Consider the following 26,923-nt stretch of genomic DNA (forward strand, 5'->3'; position numbering starts at 1 on the left):
GAACCACTATCCCCCCCCCCCCGTTTCACTTCAGGGGAAATTTCTGTGGCATCTCAGTTTTCTTGCTATCCATAAGGCAATTTGCTATAGTTATGCTGTGCACTTGCTGTGCAGGTGAGTAGGTCCTCTCACCTGGGAAGAAATCACCTTGCTTGACTTCCTTCATATATCACTGAAGTTACACTGTAGATTGAGTCTTTCTTTTTCTCACCTTTTTTCTTTTTCAGAAAACTCGGTACGAAACCTACGTGTCTCTTCTCACAGAGGGAGCCGGCAAGGAGTTGCTGAGCACCAATGAGAATGATGGCCCGGGACTGAAGAAATGCCACTCAAGCCCCTCATTAAATCAGGAGTCCCCTCTTAGTGCCAAGGTGAAGCGTAACATCTCCGAGAGGAAAGACTATAGACCCGAAACACCGAGCATCAAGCAGAAGGTTACTTAGGGCAACTGAGGCAGGCTGGAGGAACAACATGATCACTCGCTCTTTGATAACCTGTCCTTTGCAAAAACAAAATTAACACATCTGCCTGAATGGGGTGTTAGTGACATTTTCAATTGTAAATTTTTGTTGTTTCTGTACAGGTTGTTGGAGATGTTTTGGCTTCTGACTTGCATTTGCCTAGTTCATTTATCATAAAGCAATTGATCCAGTCCTTTTAAAAAGAGAGAGAGAGAGAAGGAAAATAAGGTACAGCAAGGGAGAGATTTGATGATGTAATTATCTCTCTCATCTTTTTATCTTACTTTGTTGGCTTGTAATTTTCATATCTCAAGTCATCTGCTGCTTTCCTGCAGTAGGGCAAGTAACTGGACAAACCGAAGCTTACTGAGTCATTTAGCTTTGTGAACGGATTCTTGCATTTTCCAAGGTGGCACAATAGTAGTCTCACTATTAAAAGAGACTAGGTGAAACTGCACATCCTTGGGGAAAATTAAGTTTCCAAGTGCTGCAGAGCTCTGTAACTAACATGTGGTGGGAGCCATGTCAATTGCTAGACTGTGAAAAAACCCCAGTTGTGATCTCTGAGCCCCACACGCTGTAAGGGGCTGAAAAGCGAAGGAGAAAAAATGGAGTTAACAAAGCTAGCATACTAGATTTAGACACCAAGGAAGGCTTTTGGTGATCTGAAATGGCTCCAACCAAAACTGGGTTATTTTTCCATTTCATTGAACTGAAGGTTTTTTCCCATGGACTTCTCTGTTTTATCAGCAAGTTGTGCTACCTGTACAGTTTTCAGCAGTATCTTAGTCATACAATTGCTGTACAGACAGCTGTAATGTGTATTTATTTTCCATTGGCATTACGATCCTCCTCCAGAAGTATGTTCAGGCACTTTATAGTCTAAAAGACTGCAGCTGAGAATTTCTCTCTGAATGCTGGAATGTCTGAAGGGACAGCATGTTACTCAGTTCCCTTCTGTAACTAAAAGTCACAGAGACACTAGAGATACGGTGTTTGGAATGACAGCTAGATTCTTTCTTCCTACAAATGAAAAACTGGCTCTGTTCCAGCCATCCTGTGCCAGCCAGCAGATCCCTCCAGCTAAAATATCACCCACCATAGATAATGCCCTCCACATTCTGTTTCCTTTCATCGCAAAGAGAACATGGGCTAAGAATAAAAATGATAGATTTTCACGTTGGCTCCCAGAACAGGCAGCTCAAAGTTAAGGACACACATTGCTCCCATATGTGATGGATGAGGAACCTGCGGCTATTCAGCTGTCGTTGGACTGCAACTGGCATAATCTCTGGCCATTGGCTATGCTGACTGGGCCTGATGGGAATTCATCAAAGTGTCCACGGGTTCCCCATCCCTGCTGTTGATCTGGGGGCAGTGTGTGTGTGTGTGTGTGTGTGTGTTTGTCTGTCACAGACAGGGTAAAGGATGAGTTTCCCATGAAGCCATCTGCCTCAGAGATGAGGAAGAAGGACTATAGTGACATGCTGTACTAAATCAAAAGCCGCCATTTGCCAGGACACAGGCTAGGTGCAACTAGAAGTGTTGCTCTATCCCTCAGTCTCTGTGGCGAAAGGCGCATGTTCCTGGCATTGGCAGTCAGAGTGGCAACTAGTTGAGATTAATTAAAGAAGTGGGACAGGAATCCCTTGCCACCTGCACCTTCCTAGGGAGACCCAACCTGTGGCTGAGAATTGTCAGTCCTGTTACGTTATGAAGGGCGAAACCAGCCATTAATGTAGACCGGTTGATAGTTACTGTGAGAATGAATGAGCCCAGAAGTGTGGCATTTGTGAGGCAGTGGCTCGCAAGTTCTTCTGCCGTAGCTCATTTTTCACCAGTGGTTCAGAAAAGTCAGCAAGCTGTCCAGTTATAATGAGAAGAGAGAGACAGCAATAAAGTGACAGAACCGATTAGCATTGTCTGAGAAGGAAGAGGTGACCTTGGCTTCACTGCTGTGTGTATCGTCTCTGGTGGAGTGCAGGCAAAAAGTGAAGATGACTTTAAAAAGATGGGGGGGGGGAGGAAATGCCCACTGTTTTGAAAGCTGGGGAAGCAGGTAGAGGTGAGGAAAAAAGAGAGATTGCAGTTACCAACATGTGCAAAGCCATGATATTGCATTGTGATTCTCTCTGGCGTTTTCCGTAGATGGAACAAATTATTCAGGAGCCTTCTGTGTTGCTTGGCTGTTGGCCTCTGTGGCTGTTTGCTGAGTGTTGCTGAGTGGTGTTTGCAAACTCTAGAATAGCAGTTTTTCTTGGAATGGCTGCGACGTAGGTTCTGACATGGTGTTCACCCTAAAGTTTGGAGTAGGAATTATCAGGTGGTGGGTGGTATTCACCTTGCTTCCACTGAAGATGCAGAGTCACCGGTCAAGATTCGCACAGTTAAACCACTGTAGTCTGATGATCAAAGGAGAGGTAGTGACTCTTTATACCCTTCCCTTGGAGGTTAATGAGCTTTGCATCAGCTAAGATTTGGGAAGGGAGGATACATATTGCAGTCATGCAACAATTGGGTGACCCAGTTACGACTCTTTTGAAGGAGAGATGACTGTGTGTGTGTGAGAGAGAGAGAGAGAGAGAGAGAGAGAGAGTGCACAGAGGAGCTGATCCAGTATAATGCCCATATTTGTGTCGGTTACAGTATGCTTTAGCGTGCCCAGATGCACAGCTTTGTAAGAGTTTCAGGCTGAGAAAAGCTGCTCCTTCTCAGTCTACCTCTTCTGCAACTGTTTAAAGGCACACAAGCACTATCTTCTTTTGCATTTCCCCCTATATATACCCACCCCTTGACAATCTGCACTGTGGGGCAGGGAGCTTTTCTCTTGGCCAAATAGCACTGTCTTGGGGGTCTCATCTGAGAAGTGGGTGGCGCAGACATTGTTGGAGGCTTAGGGTTGTACTCACTGTAATGCCTACTCAGAATAGACCCAGTGAAATTAATAGACACAACTAATTTTGGGCCATTAATTTCAGCAGGTCTGTTTAGAGTGAAGCTTAGTTGAATGCAACCCTTAGTAATTGGTACCACTTCCTAGGTGCAAGTTGGCAGTGTCTTTTAGAGCAGTGGGTGGCTTTGTATTCTGGGGGGCAGGAGTACTTGTTTTGTCTGCCTGACAGTGGCCCTTGGGCTGGAACTGCCTTTTGTGCAAACCTGATCCCTTCACTGATGGTTCTATGAATCTAAGGATGGGTTGAGTTTGAGCATGGTTTCCAAAGAGAATGAAAGAACATTACATTATAGAAGATCTCTCTCTCTCTCTCTCTCTCTCTCTCTCTCTCTCTCTCTCTCTCTCTCTCTCTCCCCCTCCACACACACACACACACACACACACACACACACACTTTGAGTATTATTTTCTTTCCTGAATGAATGAATCTGTGGGTGTTTTAGTGACCTGGATTGGCCCAAAGGCCAATGGCCATCTTTGCTTTAGAAAATTGGCAGGGAGAGGAGAGCGGAAACCAGCAAAAGAGCTGAGTACTGGCAGTTCAGGGAAAGGAAGGAAGGGCACCTGGGGAGATCCGTATCCTCAAAGGAAGGTTCCCCAGTGAAACATTCACCTTGCTCTTTTGCCCATGGATAAAACATAGCTACTACTGACATGCCATCCTCTTTCCCCCCCCACTTCCTGTTGTTGAGAAGCTAAGGATGCAAACTGAGCCCGTTGTACACCATGTTCCTGTGTGGTAGCTTTAAAAGGCTGGGTAACTGCAGAGAAACCTTCTGCTGATCATTTTGCAGTACTGCAGGGCACCAAAATAGCCCCCGAGATGGTTTTAAGTTGCACAATTGAAAGCTGGAGTGTGCTTCACACGTGCTCTCGTTCACAATGTGTACCATAATGAATGCCGAAGCCTCATTGTGAACATTGGCGGAGCAAATAAATTGAAATGCTGCATTTTATATCTGTTCTTTCTTATTTATTTTAAGAACTGTAGGGGAATTCTAATTATTTATTACTAGCAAAATGTCCGTCATGATGACGGAGCGTATCTGTTGAGGGAGTGCTTGTAAATTGCAAGGACAACCCCCACCCCACCCACCATTCCCACCCTGCGCCTCTCAGACAGCATCTCTGTTAGGCCCCTGAAGGTTTTGCTTTCAGTGCAGCATTGTTCCCAAGAGTAGCTCTTTGCTTTTTCTCAAAGCACTACATTTATTTTTCCTGTATATTTGCTTCACGGGAGAAAACTGAAAAATGCACTTGAGGAAGCTAAGCTTTTTCCCCACCCCTGGTGACACAGGGACTCCAGACGTTTGGGGTTCTGTTTCTTGGTCACGCTAGAATGCGACTGAACTATGGGTTGTGGCTTTTATATACATTCAGATATTTCTTTTATATTCACTTGAGAAGCAAGCTATAGTTGTTCTGATCTAGCATTTCCATAGTGGTGATAGGGACATACATACTCAGACAAAGGTGGACGTTGATACAAAAGTACATCCCTACCTGGAATTATAAGCCATGTGCTTGACCTTAACTGGGGCCGGTTATTCCTTGAAATTATGCCTTGTTATTCTTTTAATCACTTCTCTTTCTTCTTCTCGCCCCTCTTGGCCTTAACTTTCACCCCTGGATCTGTTCTTTGTGCAACAGCTCCACATTCCACAACACAACACAACACTGCAGAGTAGTTTCTACATCCATGTGTATGTTAACTTGGCTTGTACAGTATATTTATAAATACTCTGTTGGTTGTACAGTATATTTATAAATGGTTGGTTGCTTGCTTGCTTGCTTGCTTGCTTGCTTTTAAAATTGAGAATCCACATAGTCCACAGTGTAGTAGCAATCTGGATTTTCAAAAGGAAATAGGATTGCAAGCAGCGCTTAACCTTCTGTACAAGAATTGACCTTTAATGGAGGGTGGCCGACTAGGCTCAGTGGGGCGCTGCTCCACCCATGTTAGTCTCTCAGCCAGTTCCCACTAGCCTACCTTCTTACTTAAAACCAGTCCAGGGAGAGGCACTGGCTGTCAGCGTCTTCCCCCTTAGTCTCAGTGTTGCCCTTGCAGAACTCAGCGGGGAGGAGAGTTAGAATAAAAGTAGAATTAGTTGGCTCTACCTCTCATTGGCACTGGTTCTGTCTACTGTTTGGGCTCCCTGCATTCCACCCCACCACCTTCGATGGGCACCAGCCAGAACTGATGATGAGGTTATGATGAGATGGCCAAAACAGATTTGTAAAGTGTTGCTTTGTCTGCTCACCTACCGCAAGTAAGAATTGTCTCCAGGGAAACCATTCAGGATATCTTTAGAAAATTCATTTACACAAATGACTAGCGTGGGTATGTGTGGGCAGATAGGCTTATAGAACTTTGGGTGTTGGTAGTTTCTGTGGTCTAACTTGCAAAGCTGGCCCAAATGCAGCTTCAGCCGATGGGTTTTTGCCTAATCAGGTTCCTCTCACACAAACTGAAATGGTTGGAAAGTATTCCAAATGCTGATTGCTCCCCATCATGTGCACTTGCGCAGAGCTCTCTAAGTCAGTATTTCAGTTTTCCTCTGAGGAGTCTATAAGTAAACCATAAGTAAACTAAGTTCTGCTAAGCTGAGATCTTGCATCTGTTCCTGTTTTATTGCAATTAGATGCTAAGTAAAAATTATCTTTGAGAAAGAAAGAAAGAAAGAAAGAAAGAAAGAAAGAAAGAAAGAAAGCTCTTCGTTTATTTAAAAAAGACGATTTACAGCCTAGCCATTGTTCAAGGAGTCATTTATATTCTCCTTTAATTGTGAATATGACATTCCTGAGCTCAGGAAGCTTCTGGCAGACAGTTTGTATGGCATATGTGCTTGCTTTTAACATCTTGCAGTCATATCTTGCAGCTTCTACAACTTGGCACCTTCCCTGTGCCAAATTTGTGATCCGTTCCCAGGATCACTCCAAATGGTGGATTAAATCAACTTAATTTTCCGATTTGCAATGTGCCCTAGGTACCATTGTCTGCAAAGAGGTAATGTGCTCACGTTTCTCAGCAGACAGACTTGTCTGAAAATCAGTGATTGATTTAAATTCCTCTTTCAGACTGTCAAGACTGCTTTAACTGGTACACGGCAGAACAAAACTGTCTTTTCATCAGGCACTGTGCTAGAGTTTACTAGGTTGCCAGACATGGTTGCAAGTTTTGGAAGAGATTGGGGTCTTTATGTGAATATTTTTAAGCAAGCCTCCATCTCTAAGCCTCAGCTCCCAGTCTGCAATAGGCAGAAGATAGCACTGGGCTGCCAGATAGGGTTGTTGCAAGGCTTGCTGTGATAATTTATGTTCAGTGCTTTGAACACTCTGGAAATGTTCAAGTGCTAAGAATGATTCTATCCCAAATTTCTGGATTTCCTTTTGAATTTGGGCAGAATGAAAAGGTGCGGATGGGAGGAGCATAGTGGGTCAGTACTGTGTCTGGGCTATTGCCAAGGAAAACAGGCAAGATCATGAGGCAAAATATGAACCTTTGCTAAATAATGGGTCTTGTATTCTTGATGAAAAGGCCTGTAAAATATTTTGGACAGCTGGCTAGTGTCTCCTCAAAATAAAACAACAACAATTCTTTATAGAGGCATATCGTAGCACTTAGGATGTCATACTGCATGTGAATTTTGCCTTGAGAACTTGAATCTTCTGGCAGATTTAGAACTTAAATTTCACCTTGTACTAGTAACGTGTGCCATGCCTTTTAAGTGACTGTGTGTTGTATGACAGGTAGCTGTTGTGGCAGAATACAATAGGTCTCCTATTGTATAATGAGCTTATTGTTTCTGGGTGCTTTGTTTTAGTCATCATTTCCTATCTCTACCCCCCCCCCCCAAAAAAAAATATCAGCTGTGAATGGATGTAAACTACAGCAAGCAGTTGCCTCTTTTTCAGATGCGGCTTTAGGAAGGCATCGGCCAGATGCATTAGCTATTTTGTTCAATTTACATAAGGATTACTGGATAGTAATTCCAGAAATGTTCCCTTTAGTTCAAGCCTTCTCTGACTTCTGTGTTCATAGCAGAGATGGCATTTAAACCGCACGTCCTTCCCACTTGTTGCGACTTACGTTTAAAGTTTTTCTGTGTTTAGAATAGCGGTTTGTCTGAAGCAACTGTAACCACCTTTGCCCAATCCATAGCTGCAGTGAGCTTTCCATCCTCCCTTAGCAGAGGTATTGAGATTCAAAAGCTTACATATTCATGTGACATTAGAAGTTAGTCCAGTCGGGACCCACTTTATTTCTTTGTTACCTCTTGAAGAAATGGTGTAGCTGACTTGACATTTGCAGTGACTCTGAGGATGAGGTTTTATTTATTATTTCTAACAGGGAAATGCCAACTCAAGGAGATCTTTCTGTACCATTGTTTTGTGGTTATTCATTTGATTTCTTGGTGGAGACATTTCCCTGTCAAAGCTGATTGTAAATGGTTAGTGGGAGTTTAAAGTAGTACCGCTGCATAATGTGTCGGCATATGAATCAATCGGTTGTGCATAGCAGTACTGAAATGTGCTCATGGGATCAGAAATACCATTAACAGGGACTTCATGCCTTGCTTCTGTTTCAGTAAAACGCCCTTAACACTTGCTTAGTTCCTCCACTGAAATTATACACAAGGGTTGGGCTGGACCCTGCTCTAGGTCTTGAAAGCCCATGTCCTGAGCGGTGAAGCTTTCACCATAGCAACACCGAAAAGGTAGCACTCCATTTCTCTTTTCTTGGATCGCCCAGTGTCAAGGGAGAACATTTAAAGCTTACCCACACTTTAACTTTTGTCTCCCTCTTTCCACGCACAGGTCTGCAGGTTCAGGATCCAAGCGTTTTATTTTTCCTCCGGAGCTTTTCCTGCAAAAACCTGCTCTTTAGCACTCAAAGCAAACATCAATTTGGCTTGTCGTTTACTCCGATTAAGCTTTAAAGAGCGGGTTTTGTGGGGAAACCTCAGGAGCAAAAGCGGGGGGCGCTTGGACAGAGAGCTTTAAAACGTGGACTGTACCTGGAAAGAGCAGAGGAAAGCATGGATAAGCCCTTAAAGTCAAGGCAGAACATGGAGCTCTTCCCTTCCTCCTAAGCTTCCCCTCTCACCTCTAGTTCATCTGAGGCCTGCACACAGAAGAATCAGAGTTAAGATGGAAAGCATATCTCTCGAGTATCCCTCACATTGAGGGACATAGTGCATTACGCACTACTGCCAACCTCCAATGACTTGATGATCTTATCTCAAGACAAGGAGAGTAGGCCAGACTTTTCTCAAAGGTAATCAAAAGGGTGTCCTAATGAAAAACATGTGGATACTGTTGTAGAAGGCAGCATGTGGAAGAGTTTGGTGCTGGTGGTGTTGAAGGCTGCCATCGGCTGTGGTGGCTTGTGACAGGTCTTCAGAGCCACACACAAGTCAAGAGCATCAGCCTTAAGTTGAGTTGCTGGAAATCCCTCCTACAATTCCAGCAGCCATTGAGAATGCTGGTGTCAAGGTTGAACTTCAGCAGTCCTATACACAGCTGCCACCAAAATGGTTTGTTCTTGCTGGTACGAGCTTATAGAACATGACCTCTCTGGGGAATGTTGATCATAAGCATAATAGGAAGGCAAAACAATTGTTCCTGTGCACTCATGCACACACATACACACAAACCTGCATGCAAACAAACTGGTGCAAATTCCTTTGTTACCCCTTTATTTTTATTTTTTTAAAGGAATTGTCCGTGTGTGTATATTCTAAGCTAAAATCTAAACAACAACTGAGGTTGAATTGTAGACTATACTAGCCTTCATCCCGTTACACGACTTGAGGTTGGAATAACAGACTATAACCCTAACCATGTTACCTGGCCTCCATCAGTCTTGGTTCACGGCCAACCCTTTCCCCTAATTGTTGTCCTTCCACTACTGTTCATTGGGCAATTGTACTATTGACCAATCATTTTCTTCTTAGATACGGAGTAGATTTTGTTATGCCAGGCAGGATCCTGAAGCAACTCTATGTGCCAGGATTCTGCCCATGAAGGTTAATTTCTCCCTATGGGAACAAGAAGGGGCAGAGCACAACCTACTTCCTTCATACCAGTAGCCAAAGGGTCCAAAGCATTTTGTTAATATTCTCTACAGGTACTATAGAATTTCCTTTAAAATCTCTATTCCCTCTTTACAGGTACTAGAAACGCAATTTCATATTTAATGAAGGCACTTATGGAGATCCTCTTCCACATGGTAGATGGACTCACTTATGTGGATATTGTTTTTATATCATTGAAATAATATTTTGGGGATTAAGTTTACATTTGCTTTTGGTTTTTTTCCTGTATATAAATACACTTCTGTCTGTTTTACCATTGCTGGAGTCTCCCTTCTATGGTATGCAGACAATAATTTGCCTGATGTTACAAAGCTGTGAGATATCGTAGTTTCCCCCCAGCCCCTTTCTTGTGTACATGTTCATGACCATGACAACTACGTTTTTTAAAAAATGAGTTGGAATATTCTTGCTTTGGCGCAACGAAAACATAAAGCCTCTTGGATGGATTTTTATGTTTATGGAAGTGAACAAGCTGGTGAAGGATTTCACTTATGTATATGATATATGTATATGTAAAAACAAAACAAAAAAATCTAGAAAAGAAATAAACCAAATGTATTTCATCTGCTGGAACGGAAGGTCATTATTTAAGCTTGCCCTGTGGTACCGTTGCCAAAGAACAGCATAATTATCTGATTGGTTTTCACTTTCTCAGAGCATCCCCACATTGTGAGTCATGTGTGATAATAATAATAATAAGGCACAAATCCCCATTCAGTTTAGTTTTTTATTTTTTTCCATTTTTTAAAAAATGGTATTCAGTTTAAGGTAACATTTCATTTTTCAGCTCCATCAGCTTTCACTCCCAAGTTTTTGTGGGCTCTCGACCCAGTGGGCTGTCAGCGAACACTGCTAGTGTCCTGAGGAAGATTTTGAGCATTTATCAAGCATGGTAGTCCACTGGAAAAGCTATTAATTCATATTGTGTTCATTTGTTCATTTTTCACCCATTGAATAAAGGCATATCACTGGCCTATGAAACCATCCTCATAGTCTAATCCTCTCAATGCTCCGACTGCCTTGGCCAGCTTCTCTGCTAATGCATTAGACCATTCTTGTCCTGTACATCCAGCCTTTTCTCCATGGAATAAATACACTTGTTGACAAACCTGGTGACACTTATGACAATTGTTTTTTTCTTCCTTAAATCACTGTTTAAAACAAATCTGGTTACATAACAAAAAGCATAAGGACAACTGGTTGATTATTTTTTTAGGCTGATACTTTCAGGGTAAAGATTTCACATGAAAGACTGATCACTGGATAAGACCCAACTAGTTCAACCATTCATGGAATATTTCGCTTCACCTATCTGTGAAAATGGCAAGCAAATACAAGGCAAAGTTCTAATATGTTTTAAAGGCTCCCTGGGACTACACTACCTCATAAGACATTACTATATATATTTCCCAAACAACATATACAACCCCTGAACTCCATTCCCAAGCCTGGTATCCCCTCCTTGCACCTTACCTGCACCCCCTGTGCTTATTGACCTTGGGCAGTTGCCTCTGGATCACGTTTTGGACCTGAACCAAGTCTCTGTGCTGGACCCTGACTTACTTGGAAGGTGTTGCGCCTTCAAACCTGCTGTCCTTGGTAAGTGTTCTGGTAAGAGGCTTATATCTCCTGGCACTGGGACATTAGCCCCCAGGGGTACCCACTGGAGTTCGACAGTCAGCATCATAATCCCTTCCCAGCACATCTCTTGCCCAACACAGAGAGAAGGGCTGCCTAAAATGGCCAAGCTACCTTTCTTCCGGCAGAGAACCCAAGATAGCATACACGTGATTCCTAGGCAGTCAGCCCTCCAGGAACTGACCAGATGCAGACCTGCTTAGCTTCAGTAAGCTGGTGGCCTTCAAACCATATTCTGGGATTGTGTTTATCTGTCTTAACGATTTGGAATTGATGGAAGAAGTTGGAGTTCCTGCTTTTCCCATCTTGCCCCGAGAAGTAGGTATGGTGATGAGAAGTTTTACCAATAAGATTCCTGTTTGCCATTCGGTAGTTAAAATTAAGCTGAGAGTAGCTCAGTCAGTAGAGCACGAGACTCTTAATCTCAGTGTTGTGGGTTTGAGCCCCACGTTGGGCAAAATATACCTGCGTTGCAGAGAGTTGGACTAGATGATCCTCGGGGTCCCTTCCAACTCTACAGTTCTATGATTTCTATGATATGCCAGCCAGCCAGTCACGCTCTTGATTTTACCCAATTTTGATCAGGCTATTAACCTATCCCAAAATATTACGCTATTACATGAATGTTAATGTCATGGATATTCACCATCTCTATATCATCATCTCTCTCCCCCACCCTGCCACTGACAGCTCTGATAAGCATTTTCTGCTGATCCCTTTAATCTTTACTCATCTCGATTGCTCAGAATACATTAAGCAAGAATGGAATGGAATGACAAAGCAGTAGCTTCAGATTGCAAACTGGAAGACAGTTGTGCCTATTTTGACTGGGGCTGTATATTGTGCATTCAAGCCAAGGGCAGCCTTTGTTCGTTCATTTAAGAAATTCACATCCCACCTTTCGAGGGGGGGGGGAGGAAAGGAAGAAATCCTTGCAAGGCAGCTTTACAAAATCTTTAAAGCAGGATCCAATAATTTAAATACACTTAAAACCAGCCAAATCCCCAAAAATAACAGCAGTCACTAACAACCAGCATGCATCATGTGTCATAGATTATTGCACCATCAAAGCCATCTTTGTTTGTTACTTGCGTCTCAAGGTATGCATGTTGACATTGGGAACAGGGCATTTAGCTCTGCCCTCCCCAAGCCATGCAGCTATTCCTACTCCCACCATAACTTACACAGGGGAGCTTTCTCTACAGCTGGATACCTATTTTGGGAGTTCTAACAAACCTGGTAATGGTAGGAGTCACATAACTTCAGGGATGCAGCTAAATGTGAATAACGTGAAGAGGACTTGGGTGACAACTTGCCTGTTGGAATGCAGCTTTGGAGATCAAACATCACAAACCACGCTTCCATATAACCTCATCCTAAAGGGGTACCTTTACCTTTACCTTTAGGGACGCAGGTGGCGCTGTGGGTAAAACCTCAGTGCCTAGGACTTGCTGATCGTAAGGTCGGCGGTTCAAATCCCCGCAGCGGGGTGAGCTCCCGTCGTTCAGTCCCAGCTCCTGCCCACCTAGCAGTTCGAAAGCACCCCTAAGTGCAAGTAGATAAATAGGTACCGCTTTCTAGCGGGAAGGTGCTCGCCAGAGCAGCTTCGTCACGCTGGCCACGTGACCCGGAAGTGTCTTTGGATGGCGCCGGCTCCCGGCCTCTTGAGCGAGATGAGCGTGCAACCCTAGTGTCGGTCATGACTGGCCCATACGGGCAGGGGTACCTTCACCTTTAAACCCAGTGTTTTCCAATGGCATACATTTAGTTGTCAGTCATCAAGTGTAGAGAAGAGAGATCGAGGGATGAACATGCATGTGTGAACCAGCCGTTTGTGACACACTGAAATAGCTGTGATGGGTAGTAGGCTACATTTCTGTACTAGTAAATAAATACGACACCCACCCCTTTTCCGGGCATCTTCCCTCAGTCAATTTTTTTCCAGGGCTCTTCCCCCATTTCTGCAAACTGTGTGCTCGTGTATATGTCAACAGTGAACCGCAGCAAACCCAAAACACATTTGCAAGCTTTGTCGCATGTTCATGTTGGTCCAGAAGGACTCAGGAAGAGAGTATGAGAAAGAAGAGAATCTCCAGCCATTAAGCTCATAGGCACAGTTTGTGATTTAAGGCACTGTGTCTGAACGCCAATTTTTGGTTGTTGTTCTGGAGTTTCCCCTGCTAAAATCTCTTTAAAGTGCAATCGGAACAAACATCAATCCACAGTATACCTGAATTGATGTTTGCTCCAGTTCAGCTTTAAAGAGCGGGTTTTCATGGGGAATGCCGAGGGCAAAAAATATTTTAAATGCTCAGACACAGAGTGTTAGCTTGCAAACCTCTGCCTGGAAAGAGTGATATGAAAGCCAAGTCTGAATAAACCCACAGTCTCTCAGCCTGTTACCTCTTTCCACCCCCCAATTATATCATCAACATTTTTAGCATATACAGTCAAAACACAATTCCGTCTTTTATTTTTGTAGACTCTCCATCCTGTTTTCCATGGAGTTGTTGTTTCTCCCCTTCTGCTGCACCCTATCTTCTATCAAATCATAACCACAATATTATAATCTAATTACTTCTGTTGCTCAAAGCTCTAATCCTCCTTGCGAGCTCATCACACTGACGGAGGAGCGGGAGGGGGGACACGGGGGGAGCGCACCACCCCCTGCACCATCGGGGCCACCCCCTGACACGCGCCATGCACCCCCCTGTGCTGGGCACCATGCCCCTGCGGGCAGCATGTCACACCCTTAGAACGCATGCTACACCCAGCAGGTGGCATGTCACACCCCCATGGGTGACGTGCCACGCCCCTGGGATGCATGCCAGCCACGCCTCCGCCTTCTCTCCGCCCCCAGTGACAGAGCATGCAGCTTCGCCACTGGCTCATCATACAGTGGTACCTCGGGTTAAGTACTTAATTCGTTCCGGAGGTCCGTACTTAACCTGAAACTGTTCTTAACCTGAAGCAGCACTTTAGCTAATGGGGCGTCCTGCTGCTGCTGTGCCACTGGAGCACGATTTCTATTCTCATCCTGAAGCAAAGTTCTTAACCTGAAGCACTATTTCTGGGTTAGCGGAGTCTGTAACCTGAAGCGTATGTAACCCGAGGTACCACCGTACTATAATATTTCTTTAAATAGTCCGAAAAAGGCATCCATTCTTCCATAAAGCACTCATCATTTTGCTGTTAATGTTGCCAGTTCTGCCTTGTGCACTACCTTACTTATCTAGTCTTCTTTGGTTGGAATTTCTTCTTCCTTCCATTTCTGCGCATATAAAATCCTAGCTGCTATTGCTATGTACATAAAAGTCTAAACAACCTCAAAGGGTTGTGAGGATAAAATGGAGAGAGGAAGAGCCATGTGTGCGTCTTGAGCATGGTGGAATATACGCTTAAAAATAATAATGAATCATTAAATTAAATAATACTGCCACCAGCACAATTGACTTATTTGTAATGCCAAAGAAGAGATGAGTAGGGTTGGCACGTCACGTTCAGCAGACCTGAAATCTTACCAGCTGCGTGACTTTCATGCAGTTGTTAAAGGCACCAAAGATGTGGCAGGGTAGAAAGTTGGCATGGTACCCTTTTGCTCTCTGGTGCCAGAAGGAGGACCAGCCTTGTCTTGCTGTATCTGTGAAAACGAGACTCATCCTGCCAGATGCCAGGAACAAGTACTCTCCAATGCGAATGGAGGAATGTTTGCTTGAATGCTTAAGGCCAGGCAAAAAGCCAAACTGTACTTCTGGTTTTAAAAAGGGGGCGGGGAGTGGGAGGCTACTGAAGAGCAACCAAAAGGAGGGATAAGGTAATCTCAGGCCCCGGGCAAATTCTTGTGTATCTGGAGTGATGCAAATGATTCCCCCCCCCCTTCTCTGCGACACCAAGTTGGAATGATCATCAGTAGCCTTGCGGCTGTGCAATTGCAATTGAGAAGAGTGTGAGAAGAGTCACTGAGAAGCGGGGGAGGCCAATTGGCTCTGTTTTCCTAATGCTAATCTCCCACTTCCCAGAATACAACTGAAAATTAACTGGACCAAATAACTAGCGCAGTGGCGTAGCGTGGGTTGTCAGCACCCGGGGCAAGGCAAGTAATTTGCGCCCCCTAACCCGTGGATTTGCACCCCCTAACCCGTGGATTTGCGCCCCCTAACCCTAACCCCCAGATGTTGCGCCCGGTGTGGCTGGCCCCCCCTGCACCCCCCACGCGACGCCACTGAACTAGCGGCCTTTCTGGTCTGGTCAATTTCAGTTTTAAGGTGATGGAAAGTGCCCCAAGAGGTGAGCAAATCTGTTGGCTTTGGTTTCTCATAGTTTGTCATGTTTGTACCACATTTGTCACTGTATGTACCACATACAGTGGTACCTCGGGTTAAGAACTTAATTCGTTCTGGAGGTCCGTTCTTAACCTGAAACTGTTCTTAACCTAAAGCACCACTTTAGCTAATGGGGCCTCCCGCTGCCACTGCACAATTTCTGTTCTCATCCTGAAGCAAAGTTCTTAACCCGAGGTAATATTTCTGGGTTAGCGGAGTCTGTAACCTGAAGTGTCGTAACCTGAAGCATATGTAACCTGAGGTACCACTGTACATTTTGCCACATTTCCTTATCAGTTTGCAGTCATCATGAAAATCATCCCAGTATGCATATTTTCTTTGCGTTTCCCCCTAATACAATGCCTTATGCTATTTTCACCAATCTATACAGGTTTTTTTACACACTTTCCCAAATATACAATTTTTTACACATTTTTAGGGCTGGAAAACTGCATCACAACATTCAAAAAGTGGGAATTTCAATGGACAGCTGCATTTTGGTTTGTGCATTGTCGGAGGGAGCGCAAGCAAGGTAGGTTTGCATTAAAATGTGAAAAGTACAAACTCCCCCTCATGCCTTCATGAACTTAGAAAAAACCAAACATTTTAACACATTAATAAAAATGCTCTGAGCATGCGGTGGGAGAAGGAATTGTAACTCATGGTTTCTCTTCAGTAAGTGGTCATTATATTTGCACCCAGTGCTATTTTTCTGGAAAAAGAGGTGCCGGAACTCACCACGAATCCCTCCCTTGTTCTCCTATAATGGTAATGATACCCACCTGAGAAGTGCTGGAACTGAAATCCAGTGAGTTCTGGCTGGAAAAAAAGCCCTCGTTGCACCAAAGCAATGACCCAAACACAAGGCTGTTCCTAACTGGACACTTACAGCATCAGGTGGTGAGTTGCATGTGTTGTTGCTTTTTGAAGTCATTTTTGTTTGATTTTACAAATATAAGTTTATAACAATCCAAATACATATCCATGTAGGGTGGCGCTGTGGGTTAAACCACTGAACCTAGGACTTGCCGATCAGAAGGTTGGCAGTTCGAATCCCCGCGACAGGGTGAGCTCCCATTGCTCGGTCCCTGCTCCTGCCAACCTAGCAGTTCGAAAGCACATCAAAGTGCAAGTAGATAAATAGGTACCGCTCCGGAGGGAAGGTAAACGGCGTTTCCGTGAGCTGATCTGGTTCGCTAGAAGCGGCTCAGTCATGCTGGCCACATGACCCAGAAGCTGTACACCGGCTCCCTCGGCCAATAAAGCGAGATGAGCACTGCAACCCCAGAGTTGGTCACTACTTGATCTAATGGTCAGGGGTCCCTTTACCTTTTTGCATATCCATATATGGAGATTACTCAGAATCTCGAGACTTCCCCCCCCATCCCCTCCATGGATCCTAATGTTAACATTTAAAACTGCATATTGTTCCATAATCCATATTTTATAACAGTCCATATTGTCCGTTGCATTTGTTACATTACAAGTGTGGTTAAAATCCTGCTAGTTTTTTCACCTGTTTGCAGTGGTCTCCTAATTGGATTATAAATTTTCCCATTTTTTAAAAAAGTTTTTGTCCTCTTGGTTCCTGAGGCTTTCCAGTCAACTTTGCCATTTCAGCATAGTCCATCAACTTGATTTGCCATTCCTCTTTGGTAGGTTTTATTTTATTTGTTTTTTATTTTTATATTTTGGAAATGTACATCCAGTTTCCCCCCCTTTAAATTTTTTAGAGAGTGAGGCCCTAAGCTAAAGCTTGTTTAGCTTCTACGTAAATCTGGCACTGGGTAGACCAACCTCTGGCATGTGGCTTTCAGACTGAAGAAGGCTCCTCACCCCTGCTTTATATACTACCAGAGCAGAGAAACTTCCTTCCACCGATGGGGAGTGTTGAAGTGAGGGTAGCATCAGAGGACGTGTGCTGTCTTGCCGTTCAAAACGAATGTTCTTTCCACCTTTTGTGCAACAATGCATTATAAAAGGAAGCGATGTCTGCAGCCTGAACACCAAGCTGAGCCACAACGACTCTTTGTTAGCGCCGGTGCCTTTTATTTTAACAGTATTTCTTAAGCACCGGGAATCAAGAATTGTCAGTCTGCATATGCAGGGTGGAATATTCCTGCCAAGCTACCGGGGAGTTACATGCTGTGTATAAATATCAGAATGTACTTGCTTTCCATCTCGCCTCTGAAGCCAAATTTCTCTCAGCCAGCCAAGGGACTGTATGGCCCTCCTGCTGAGATAGCTGGGGGTCTCGACCTCCTCTAAGAACATCAAGTCTCTCAGCTGCCACCCGTCTCACCTAGCTTTCCCCCCACCCCTTAGGAGTTTGTAATTCTAAGCATGCCGTGCTCAAACAGGCCCCATCACGCAAGATCCTTTTGCACTCATGTGCTTCTCAAGCTAGTTCAGTACTTTGGCTTTCTTTGAGAGGGGATCTCTTTGTTCATGACTGAGAAACACGTGCAACTGAAGAACAGCATTCCAAGTAGATGCTGTAAGCCACATCATTGAGCATGGAAAGGCAGCATACAAGTAAAATTATTATTTGTTTCTTGTTCCAGAAGGCAGTGGGTACAGATTTTTCCTCAGGGTTTACTCCCAAAGCCACAAGGCAGCGGAGGTTTAGGATCAGAGTTTTCCCTCTCCTAGATTGGCTATGAAGTATAGGTGGGTTCCCATGATCAAGACACAGTGATAACAGCAAGAACCTTGACTGAATTAACAGAACTGAACAACAGGGGCAAAGCAACTGCTTACATACATTTCTGAAGGCCTGGGCCACTCCCACTCCCAACGTGATTGGCTATCTAAACTACCAAGCTGCGAATCATAGCTCAGAGTTTAAGGGCCAATGGCAGAGGCCCAAATGCTGAAATGTTCTGTGATTGGATATCATGTATCGAATCAGAACACAGGGGCTCAGAATCCTTAGTTTAAACTCAAGCTCAGGCAAACACAGACCACTGAATTCATAACAGGCTACCTTCCCAAGTTGATGAGCCCCATTTGCCCCTCACTTCCCTCTACAACATGTGCAGAAACTGCCTTCTTGACATTTGGACCCACAATTGGTCTCAGCTGCTCATTCTGCCAGAGCCTGTCTTCGCCTGCAGGGGAAATCCCTAACTGACTGACAGCCTGAGACTGTGGGCATAGCCGGGAGGTGGGGGGGGGGAGCTGCCCCCTGGATCAAGTAAAACAATACAAATATTTAACTAACTGACCAATCACCTCGGTTCTGCTCCCCCCTAACAACAGTCCTGCCTCCACTAATGAAAATCCTGGCTATGCCCATGTCTGAGACACACCGGCTACTCTCACCTGGTTTAGCCACCCAGTCAAAGCCATTCCTGGGATGTGTCTGCTGACACATGCCGACAGCTTCTAGGAGCCATAGGTGAGAGCTGAGTGCAGGGTGGGGACCCAAGGTGGACAAACTACTCCAGAAGGATCACATTGTGTCCCCCACCAGAGGTACAAACCAAGGGAGACATGCTGGCTTCCTCGGCCTGAAAGCAGAGATGAGCGCCACACCCCATAGTAAAAATTAACTGGACTTAACTGCCCAGGGTTTCTTGACCTTGACTTTTACTACTCCGCCCCTAACACCACGTACACCGTACCCAAATCCAGAGTGGAGTCCCTAAGGATGGGTGGCTGGCACCTTGTAGGCCGCCTTCTGGTAACTTCTGCGGCCAAGAAGGTGCCAGAGGTATTGCTCTGCTTTCCTTTGGAGCACATCAACGAGGTTGAGAGGGAGGTCTTGTTGTCTGGGCAGCCCAGGACCTCCACACACACTGCCCAGGCCTGCATCCAGGGAGGTTACTTCGGTGCTGCTAGCACAGCAAAAGCAAGGCAGAAGAGGTTATTAGTGCATGTGCTTGTCTATGTGTGTGGGCTGGGAGAGGGGATTTGTCTACAGGTATATGTGTGGAGTATGGGACACGGGTGGCGCTTTGGGTTAAACCACAGAGCCTAGGACTTGCTGATCAGAAGGTCAGTGGTTTGAATCCCCACAATGGGGTGAGCTCCCGTTGCTCTGTCCCAGCTCCTGCCAACCTAGCAGTTGGAAAGCACATCAAAGTGCAAGTAGATAAATAGGTACCACTCCGGCGGGAAGGTAAACGGCATTTCTGTGTGTTGCTCTGGTTCTCCAGAAGCGGCTTAGTCATGCTAGCCACATGACCCGGAGGCTGTACGCTGGCTCCCTCGGCCTATAAAGCGAGATGAGCACCGCAACCCCAGAGTCGGCCACGACTGGACCTAATGGTCAGGGGTCCCTTTACCTTTAGCTTATATGTGTGGAGTAGAAGGAAGTGTGGAGGGTATCAGTCCTTAGTCTCTCTCTCTCACACACACACACCTTTCTCATCTACTATCACAGGTGACATCCAAGGCTCAAAGGTCACTCTGCCATGTGCTGAGCCCTGACAGGTGTTTGAAAAGCAGCAAACACCTCCCCAGAAAAAGCAGCAAACCCAGGAGGGTTATTGAGCCCCGTAATATGTAGCTAGAGGGTCATGACATTCTCAGGCCAGGGCTAAAACCCAGCTCCGATAGAAAACTGCCTAAGAAGGAACGAGAACTGAATTTCAGTCATGGAACTCATGCCCACGTTGTGTTTCTCAGGCAACTGAGACACTTGAGTGGTGGGTGGTAGCTAGCAGTTTCAGCTGTATCCAAGAAACCAAGAAAATCCCAGTCCTATGTGTGTGTGTGTGCGCGCGCGCAATTTGTGACTACATTTAAGACAGGCTAGTGTAGTTCAACTCAGGCTGACTGAAAAGCAAAATTATTCAGAAGGCCAATAAAACAGCGTAGTCACGCGACAAAGGGGCGGAGGCTGGAATCGAATTTGTTTGGCCCTTTCTAGCAGAGTGACCTGCCATTTTGTGTGCTCTGTGGAGGTGGCAGCTGACATCTGTTGATCTTTTTCTGCTTCTCGCTCGTTGCACAGATTACGGTTTTTTACCTGTGGCAAATTGGTTCTCCCCAGAGTTAGCTGACATCCATGCTGGTGTTACGGTGCACTCACAGTTAGGAATTTTGATAAACGATTTGATGTGTAAAACCTTTGGGCTGATTAAGTATGAAGAGCTCCATTGCTCTGGCATCCAGACGGATGCTCGCTATGCTGTTTTGACCAGCTGGTGGGGAAATTGGGGGGGGGGGGGAAGCTTCACGCTAATTAACAAGAAGCTTGGCAATGATTATTTATTACCCTTCTTTCCACACACCCCACCCCCAAACTTTGTCGTGAAAGGGGAAAAGCTACGTAACCCTTTGAATTTCAAAAGTGGGCTTTGCTGTTTGAGACTTCCACACAACCTATTTAGCATTCATCCCGATTTGTTTGCATGGAGATTAGACAATGTTGGCTATTTAATGAGCATTTGTTTATATTTGTTTGCAGAGAGGCTAGATGACATTGCTTCGAAGCAAGTGTTATCTCACACTTTCCAGGGCATTTTCCTTACTGCAAAAAGTCTAGCCTTTCAGAGGAAATGGATTTGTTGTGCTAGACATCCTAATCAACCATAATTGTGCAACCTGAATTTGCCAGATTGTGACAGTGTCAGTGAGAGTCTGGGCATACCGTGACTGTAACTGCTGGGGGAAGACATGCTCTAAGTCCCAAATTGGGTGTGTGTGTGTCTTGTGACTAGAAATAATCAACCAAAGAACAACAGCACTGAGAACAATTATATGCCAGAACAATGAGCATACAGATGAAATAGAATCCAGAATGTAAAACCAAAGGAACATTTTTATAACAAGCTATTGTACTCTGACTGTTCCACCTAAAACCAGCAATTTCCAGCATGCCAGGACATGCTGTGGCGCTGAGAAATGATTTAACGAAAGGACACAAGGCTTTTGCGAGCACAAAGACAGAAGCTGTGGAGAAACGTACTCCTTGGGACTTAAGACTCTGTCATAGATTCAGTCAGACTGTATGTTAATCTAGCCCAGCATTGCTTGTTCTGACTGGCAGAAGCTCTCTAGAGTCCCAGGAAGAGCGTCTTTCCCATTACCTGCTCTCTGAACCATTTTAAGTGGAGACGCCAGGGAGTGAACTTCTGAATACACAACATGTGAACTACTACTGAGCATGACCGGATGCTCTGATCTTGTCTTTTTGGGGTGGCGGGTATTTTGCCTGTCGCTCTAAGGTAAAGGTAAAGGGACCCCTGACCATTAGGTCCAGTTGCGGCCGACTCTGGGGTTGTGGCGCTCATCTCACTTTACTGGCCGAGGGAGCCGCCATACAGCTTCCAGGTCATGTGGCCAGCATGACTAAGCCGCTTCTGGCGAACCAGAGCAGCGCACGGAAACGCCGTTTACCTTCCGCCGGAGCGGTACCTGTTTATCTACTTGCACTTTGACGTGCTTTCGAACTGCTAGGTTGGCAGGAGCAGGGACCGAGCAACGGGAGCTCACCCCGGTGTGGGGATTAGAACCACCGACCTTCTGATCGGCAAGTCCTAGGCTCTGTGGTTTAACCCACAGCGCCACCCGCGTCCCATTTGTCGCTCTAGATGCAGATAAATCGGCAGATCCATCCCTCCTCAGAGAAGGCTGTGCATTTTGTTGCTGGCTGAATGGCGACCTATTTGAGACTCTCTAGGAACCATAGGATCATAGAATTCTACAGTTGGAAGGGTCCCCGAGGGTCATCTAGTCCAACCCCCTGCAATCCAGGAATAGCAATAATCGCTTCCTCTGTGCCAGGTTCAGAACAGAGGCCAGCGGGCCTCCATTGCCCCCCAAGCACAGATCTAGACAGCTTCCTGAAGCACTCCAAGACCAGGAAATGCCACAAAACCCATTATTTTATTACAAAGACCTCACTCAAGATGGTGTGGCTGTCTTGCATTGGTAGGGACTGGACTAGATGAAATTTGAGTTCCCTTCCAGCTCTATGATAGCGTGATTCCACCCGGAGCAATGACTTGCACAGCAACAAAAACAAATCCTCTGAGAATGGATTGTTCTTATTCTTACACACTTAAAAGTCAGGCTTTCCTGTACAGTATTTGAGAGTGAAGTGGTTTTGCTTCAGAAAAAAGTATGTACCCTCAGGTATGAGAAGTTAGAAAACACTGATCTAAACAGAACTCTGACTTGACTGTGCCTCACAGTCCTGAGATTGTTTATCCTTTTTTTATTTAAAGAGGAAATGTCTTCCGATTATGATGGGGTTCCTCAACAAATCCCTTCACAAGTATAGAGAGTTGGGTTCTCTGAAAGACCAACTGCCCTGAGACTCCCTACTAATGTGTTTTGGTAAGTGTGTTATTAAAAAAAAAGTCACTGGCTACCTCAGGTGTGGATAGCTTGTTATAAAGAATAACTTGTGTTGTGGACAGATGTCCCGATACAGTATCCAGGCCAAATACATGGGACAAGTCATATGTAACTATGCCAGCTTGCGATCAGGCCATTCCCAGTAGTACCTCAAGGTGGACAAGCATCTTCTATGGTCAATTTGGCCTTCCTGTTTCCTTGGCCTAGTGATTACTTCAAGCCCTTACTGTTTCTGTCCCTTTTCCTCATTTTCTTAAATTCCAACAATGGCACATTCTTCAACATTTTCCCAGAGTTACCACAGAACTTTTTACATACAGTCATACCTCGGGTTAAATACGCTTTGAGTTGAGCACATTCGAGTTGCGCTCCGCGGCAACCCGGAAGTAACAGAACGCGTTACTTCTGGGTTTTGATGCTTGTGCAAAATGACGTCATGCGCAGAAGCAGAAGCAGCAAAAAGCGACGTGTGTGTGTGCAGACGTGCCGTCAGTAGATACGTTTACCTCTAGATGCGAACGGGGCTCTGGAATGGATCCCATTTGTATCTAGAGGTACCACTGTACTTATTTTGCTCTCTGGATACCAACCATGGTCACACGGAGTCTTTCTCTATGTGGTGTAGTGATGTTAATGCAGAAACGCTCATATCTGCACATTTCAGCAGCCCACTGGGTTGTTGCCAGAGGAATGATAACCTCACCACTAGTTTGGATAGCACCATATAGTCTTTGCCTTCTGTTTTTTTGATCAGCAACCAAAGTTTAAGCTTGAAGTCTTTGAAAGCGTTGAAACAGAGACATTTGAGACAGCTGCTTTTTAGGCAGTCTAACAATCAAAGCTTGAAGCAACTGCTCCTTCGAGGAAGAGGCATGTTTTGCTTCACTGTGACGTCTTTGGACAGTTGTCTCATTCTCATAGCATCTGTTTTCCGTGTCTTGTAGGTGGTAGCTGCTTTCAAGAGAGAATCCGGCTTGTGTGTGTGTGGAAAACCATGGTTTATCAGCGTGCTTGACATAGGAGAGTTTGCAATCAATGGCTAACAAAGTCTTGACAGATGCACCAACTCTTGGGGGGTGAGCTGTCTTCGGACCTCTCAATATTTGTTTGATGAGGGTCCGGCGCCCTCTACGTTGAGGGGCCAAGCACGCTGCCACAGAAGGCTACACCAGGCTGCACAGCCTTGGGAGACACTGCAGGGACTGGTCTTGCTACTCTATGTTTTGGGATCGGACAAGGAAGGCTCAGGATGGTTGTTTTGCATTCTCTAAAATGGGATGAAGTTTCAAGAGAAACATCTCCTTTGTGGGGGTGAATGTCAGAAGCTTCCTTGCGGGAGTAGCTATAAGCAATCAAAAGAGAAGAGAAGGGAAATTGGGGTCAGGGGTGGTCTACTCCTTAAGTCTCTTCTTGGTGAGAGATCTTTCATATACCTTTCCAGTCTTTGAGAGGAGACACTCGCCATATTCCTGAAAGTTGCAAACACTTCCCTTTGTCATTCTCAATTTCCCCAGTAAGTGGTCAGCTACACAATTGTTTTGTTTTTACTCTTGCAAAGACATTGTTTCTCATTAGATGACTGGTATCTTCTTCTTTTTTTCTTTTCATTTTTGGTGTTCTTGCCAAGATACCTTTTATTTATGGGAACAATGGGTAAATTAGATTGTTGTGTTTACTGATATTTTAGAGCAATATTCATTTGTACAGAGCATATCTGGCCAAGTGCATCAACGGTATCACCCTCATTCCTCTTGGGAATTAATCTTGAGACTACAAACCCCCACCCCCCTTGCGCCATTGTAAGATGTAACTTCCATTAAAGTAAGGAAGGAAGGAAGCAAAGAGATTGATTGTATAAATGGCCTAACCAGCTATTAAGATCTCAGTGTGGAGCAGCAAGGTTTTCCTTGATTTTGTAAAAGGTTTTTAAAATGGCATAGCACTTTGTTCTTGATCGCAGCTTACTGGAGCCTGAATTCTCATTACTGCTCCGTCTGACAAAATGGTCAGTCAAAGCCTTCACCATTCCATACTTAAACAGGAAAATATGGCCAGTATGCAACATGGGAAGCAATGAGGCAACACAAAGAACAGGTAAAGGTAAAGGGACCCCTGACCATTAGGTCCAGTCGTGGCCGACTCTGGGGTTGTGGCGCTCATCTCACTTTATTGGCCGAGGGAGCCAGCGTACAGCTTCCGGGTCATGTGGCCAGCATAACTAAGCCACTTCTGGTGAACCAGAGCAGCACATGGAGACGTCGTTTACCTTCCTGCCGGAGTGGTACCTATTTATCTACTTGCACCTTGACGTGCTTTCGAACTGCTAGGTTGGCAGGAGCTGGGACCGAGCAACAGGAGCTCACCCCGTCGCGGGGATTCGAACCGCCGACCTTCTGATTGCCAAGTCCTAGGCTCTGTGGTACTGTGGTCACTGTTAAGAAACTCGCCTAGATTGTGGGCTTTTCCACCCGCCTCCGGAAATACAGGCACCATCCTGTGGGTTCACAACAACAGAAAATCTTCCATGTCCTGCAGCTGATTTGGATAGGCTGAAATCCAACACAGGTACAGGGAAGCGTTGGCCCTCCAGGTGGTGCTGAACTACAACTCCCATCAGCCCTAGCAAGCATGGTCAGTAGCCAGGGAGGATGAGAGTTGTAATTCTGCAGCATCTGGCAGGCAAAAGGTTCCTCACAATGGGTCTAACAGATTGGTTCCAAATGGGATATCAAAATCAATATTAATTTTGGTCTTACAACAGGAATAGGGAACTGTCACAGGAGTCAGTAATCACACAGTTCGAAGTCAGAGTTGTCTTTATTAGCAAAAACACCATCTCTACAGACTTGGTTGAGTGTCAGGCCTAATGAGCAGAGCAGCTCATTCCTGGTTGTCTTATTCTATGAAAATCAGGTGCCAAGACTGAAAGTCCCCACCTCCCCACAGGTGTCTAATACCCTTCCTCTCCAAGGCTTTCCCCAAGCACCCGCAGACTATACCTGCATGCAGCCAACCTCTCCCCTGCCCTTTCCGTGCCTCTTCTGGTTCTGGGAGACAAGTATTGCAGCAGGAGGGGGAGACACCCATGACTCAGCAGCAGCCTGACTCATCTCTACTTCTGGGACTCCCTCCTCCCATGCTCCTGCTTCAGCTTCGACCTCTTATTCTGGACTGCTCTCTGCCACAGGCTCTCCCAGCTCACTAAGCCCTGTTACCTCTTCAACATCTGACACCTCCTCTTCCCAATCTTCTCTCTCTGGCCACTCATCATTGTCCCACCAACCCTCCCTGGGCTGAGGGTTCCCCAGCTGGTTCCTCCCACTATTCCTCTGTGTCCAATCAGTCCGTCCATGACAGGAACCTTAACCCCAGAGGCCACGTATTCCCAAGATCTCTGTCCGGCCTTGAGAACCTTCCCAAGCCACACACCTCACTGATCCTGCTTCTCGCCTTCCTCAAATTACTTTGCCAGGCTGAAACACAGACTTGTAGAAGGGCAATGTCTCTTGCTTGCCAGAATGGGGTGTGCGTGTAGAAATCTCCAGCTTTTGCACGGCTGGGACGTAGCCTACCTTACAGAGGGTAAGAGTTGCACCTGTTGCTCCAACCACTTTGTCTCTGTTTTTGAAAGTACAGTTGGAAGTACCTTGGAAGTCGAACAGGTTAGTTCTTGAACGTTTTGGCTCCCGAACGCTGCAAACTCCAAAGTGAGTGCTCCGGTTTGCAAACTATTTTTGGAAGCAGAACGTCCAATGAGGCTTCCATGGCTTCTGTTGGCTGCAGGAGCTTTCTGCAGCCAATTAGAAGCCATGCTTTGGTTTCTGAATGTTTTGGAAGTTGAATGGACTTCCAGGACAGATTCTGTTCCACTTCCAAGATACAACTGTACTTGTAGTAAAATATCCTTTTCAAGTTTTCAGATCTGTTGTCCAGTTAATTGGGGCCTCTTTATACTCGATCAAAAGGATTGTATTCATGGCCGTACTAGTGGCACTGTTTCTGCCTTGGACCCCTGATTGGGTTTATGTGAAATATGAGTCCTGGCAATCCAAGAATCTCACCAGACAAAACAGATGACGAGTGGGAGGATTGTGATGTGGAGCAACCAATATGTGCTATTATTCAGATTTGCTTCTCTGT

The 26,923-nt window shown here is 45.3% G+C and overlaps 1 protein-coding gene across 7 annotated transcripts in view; it reads left to right on the forward strand.

Annotated features, from left to right (window-relative positions):
* The window catches only part of LOC308576619 (PH and SEC7 domain-containing protein 3-like), a 152,497-nt gene extending 145,234 nt beyond the window's left edge, over positions 1–7,263 (forward strand). For all 7 annotated transcript variants that reach the window (XM_081176228.1, XM_081176229.1, XM_081176230.1 and 4 more), the window contains one exon: positions 228–7,263. In XM_081176228.1, coding sequence (XP_081032354.1) covers positions 228–443 — 216 coding nt within the window. In that variant the 3' untranslated portion in view covers positions 444–7,263. The remainder of the gene's footprint in view (positions 1–227) is intronic.
* The last annotated feature ends 19,660 nt before the right edge of the window (positions 7,264–26,923 follow it).

This window comes from Podarcis bocagei (assembly GCF_964188305.1).
Source record: "Podarcis bocagei genome assembly, chromosome: 17".
In the NCBI taxonomy this organism is placed as follows: Eukaryota; Metazoa; Chordata; class Lepidosauria; order Squamata; family Lacertidae; genus Podarcis; species Podarcis bocagei.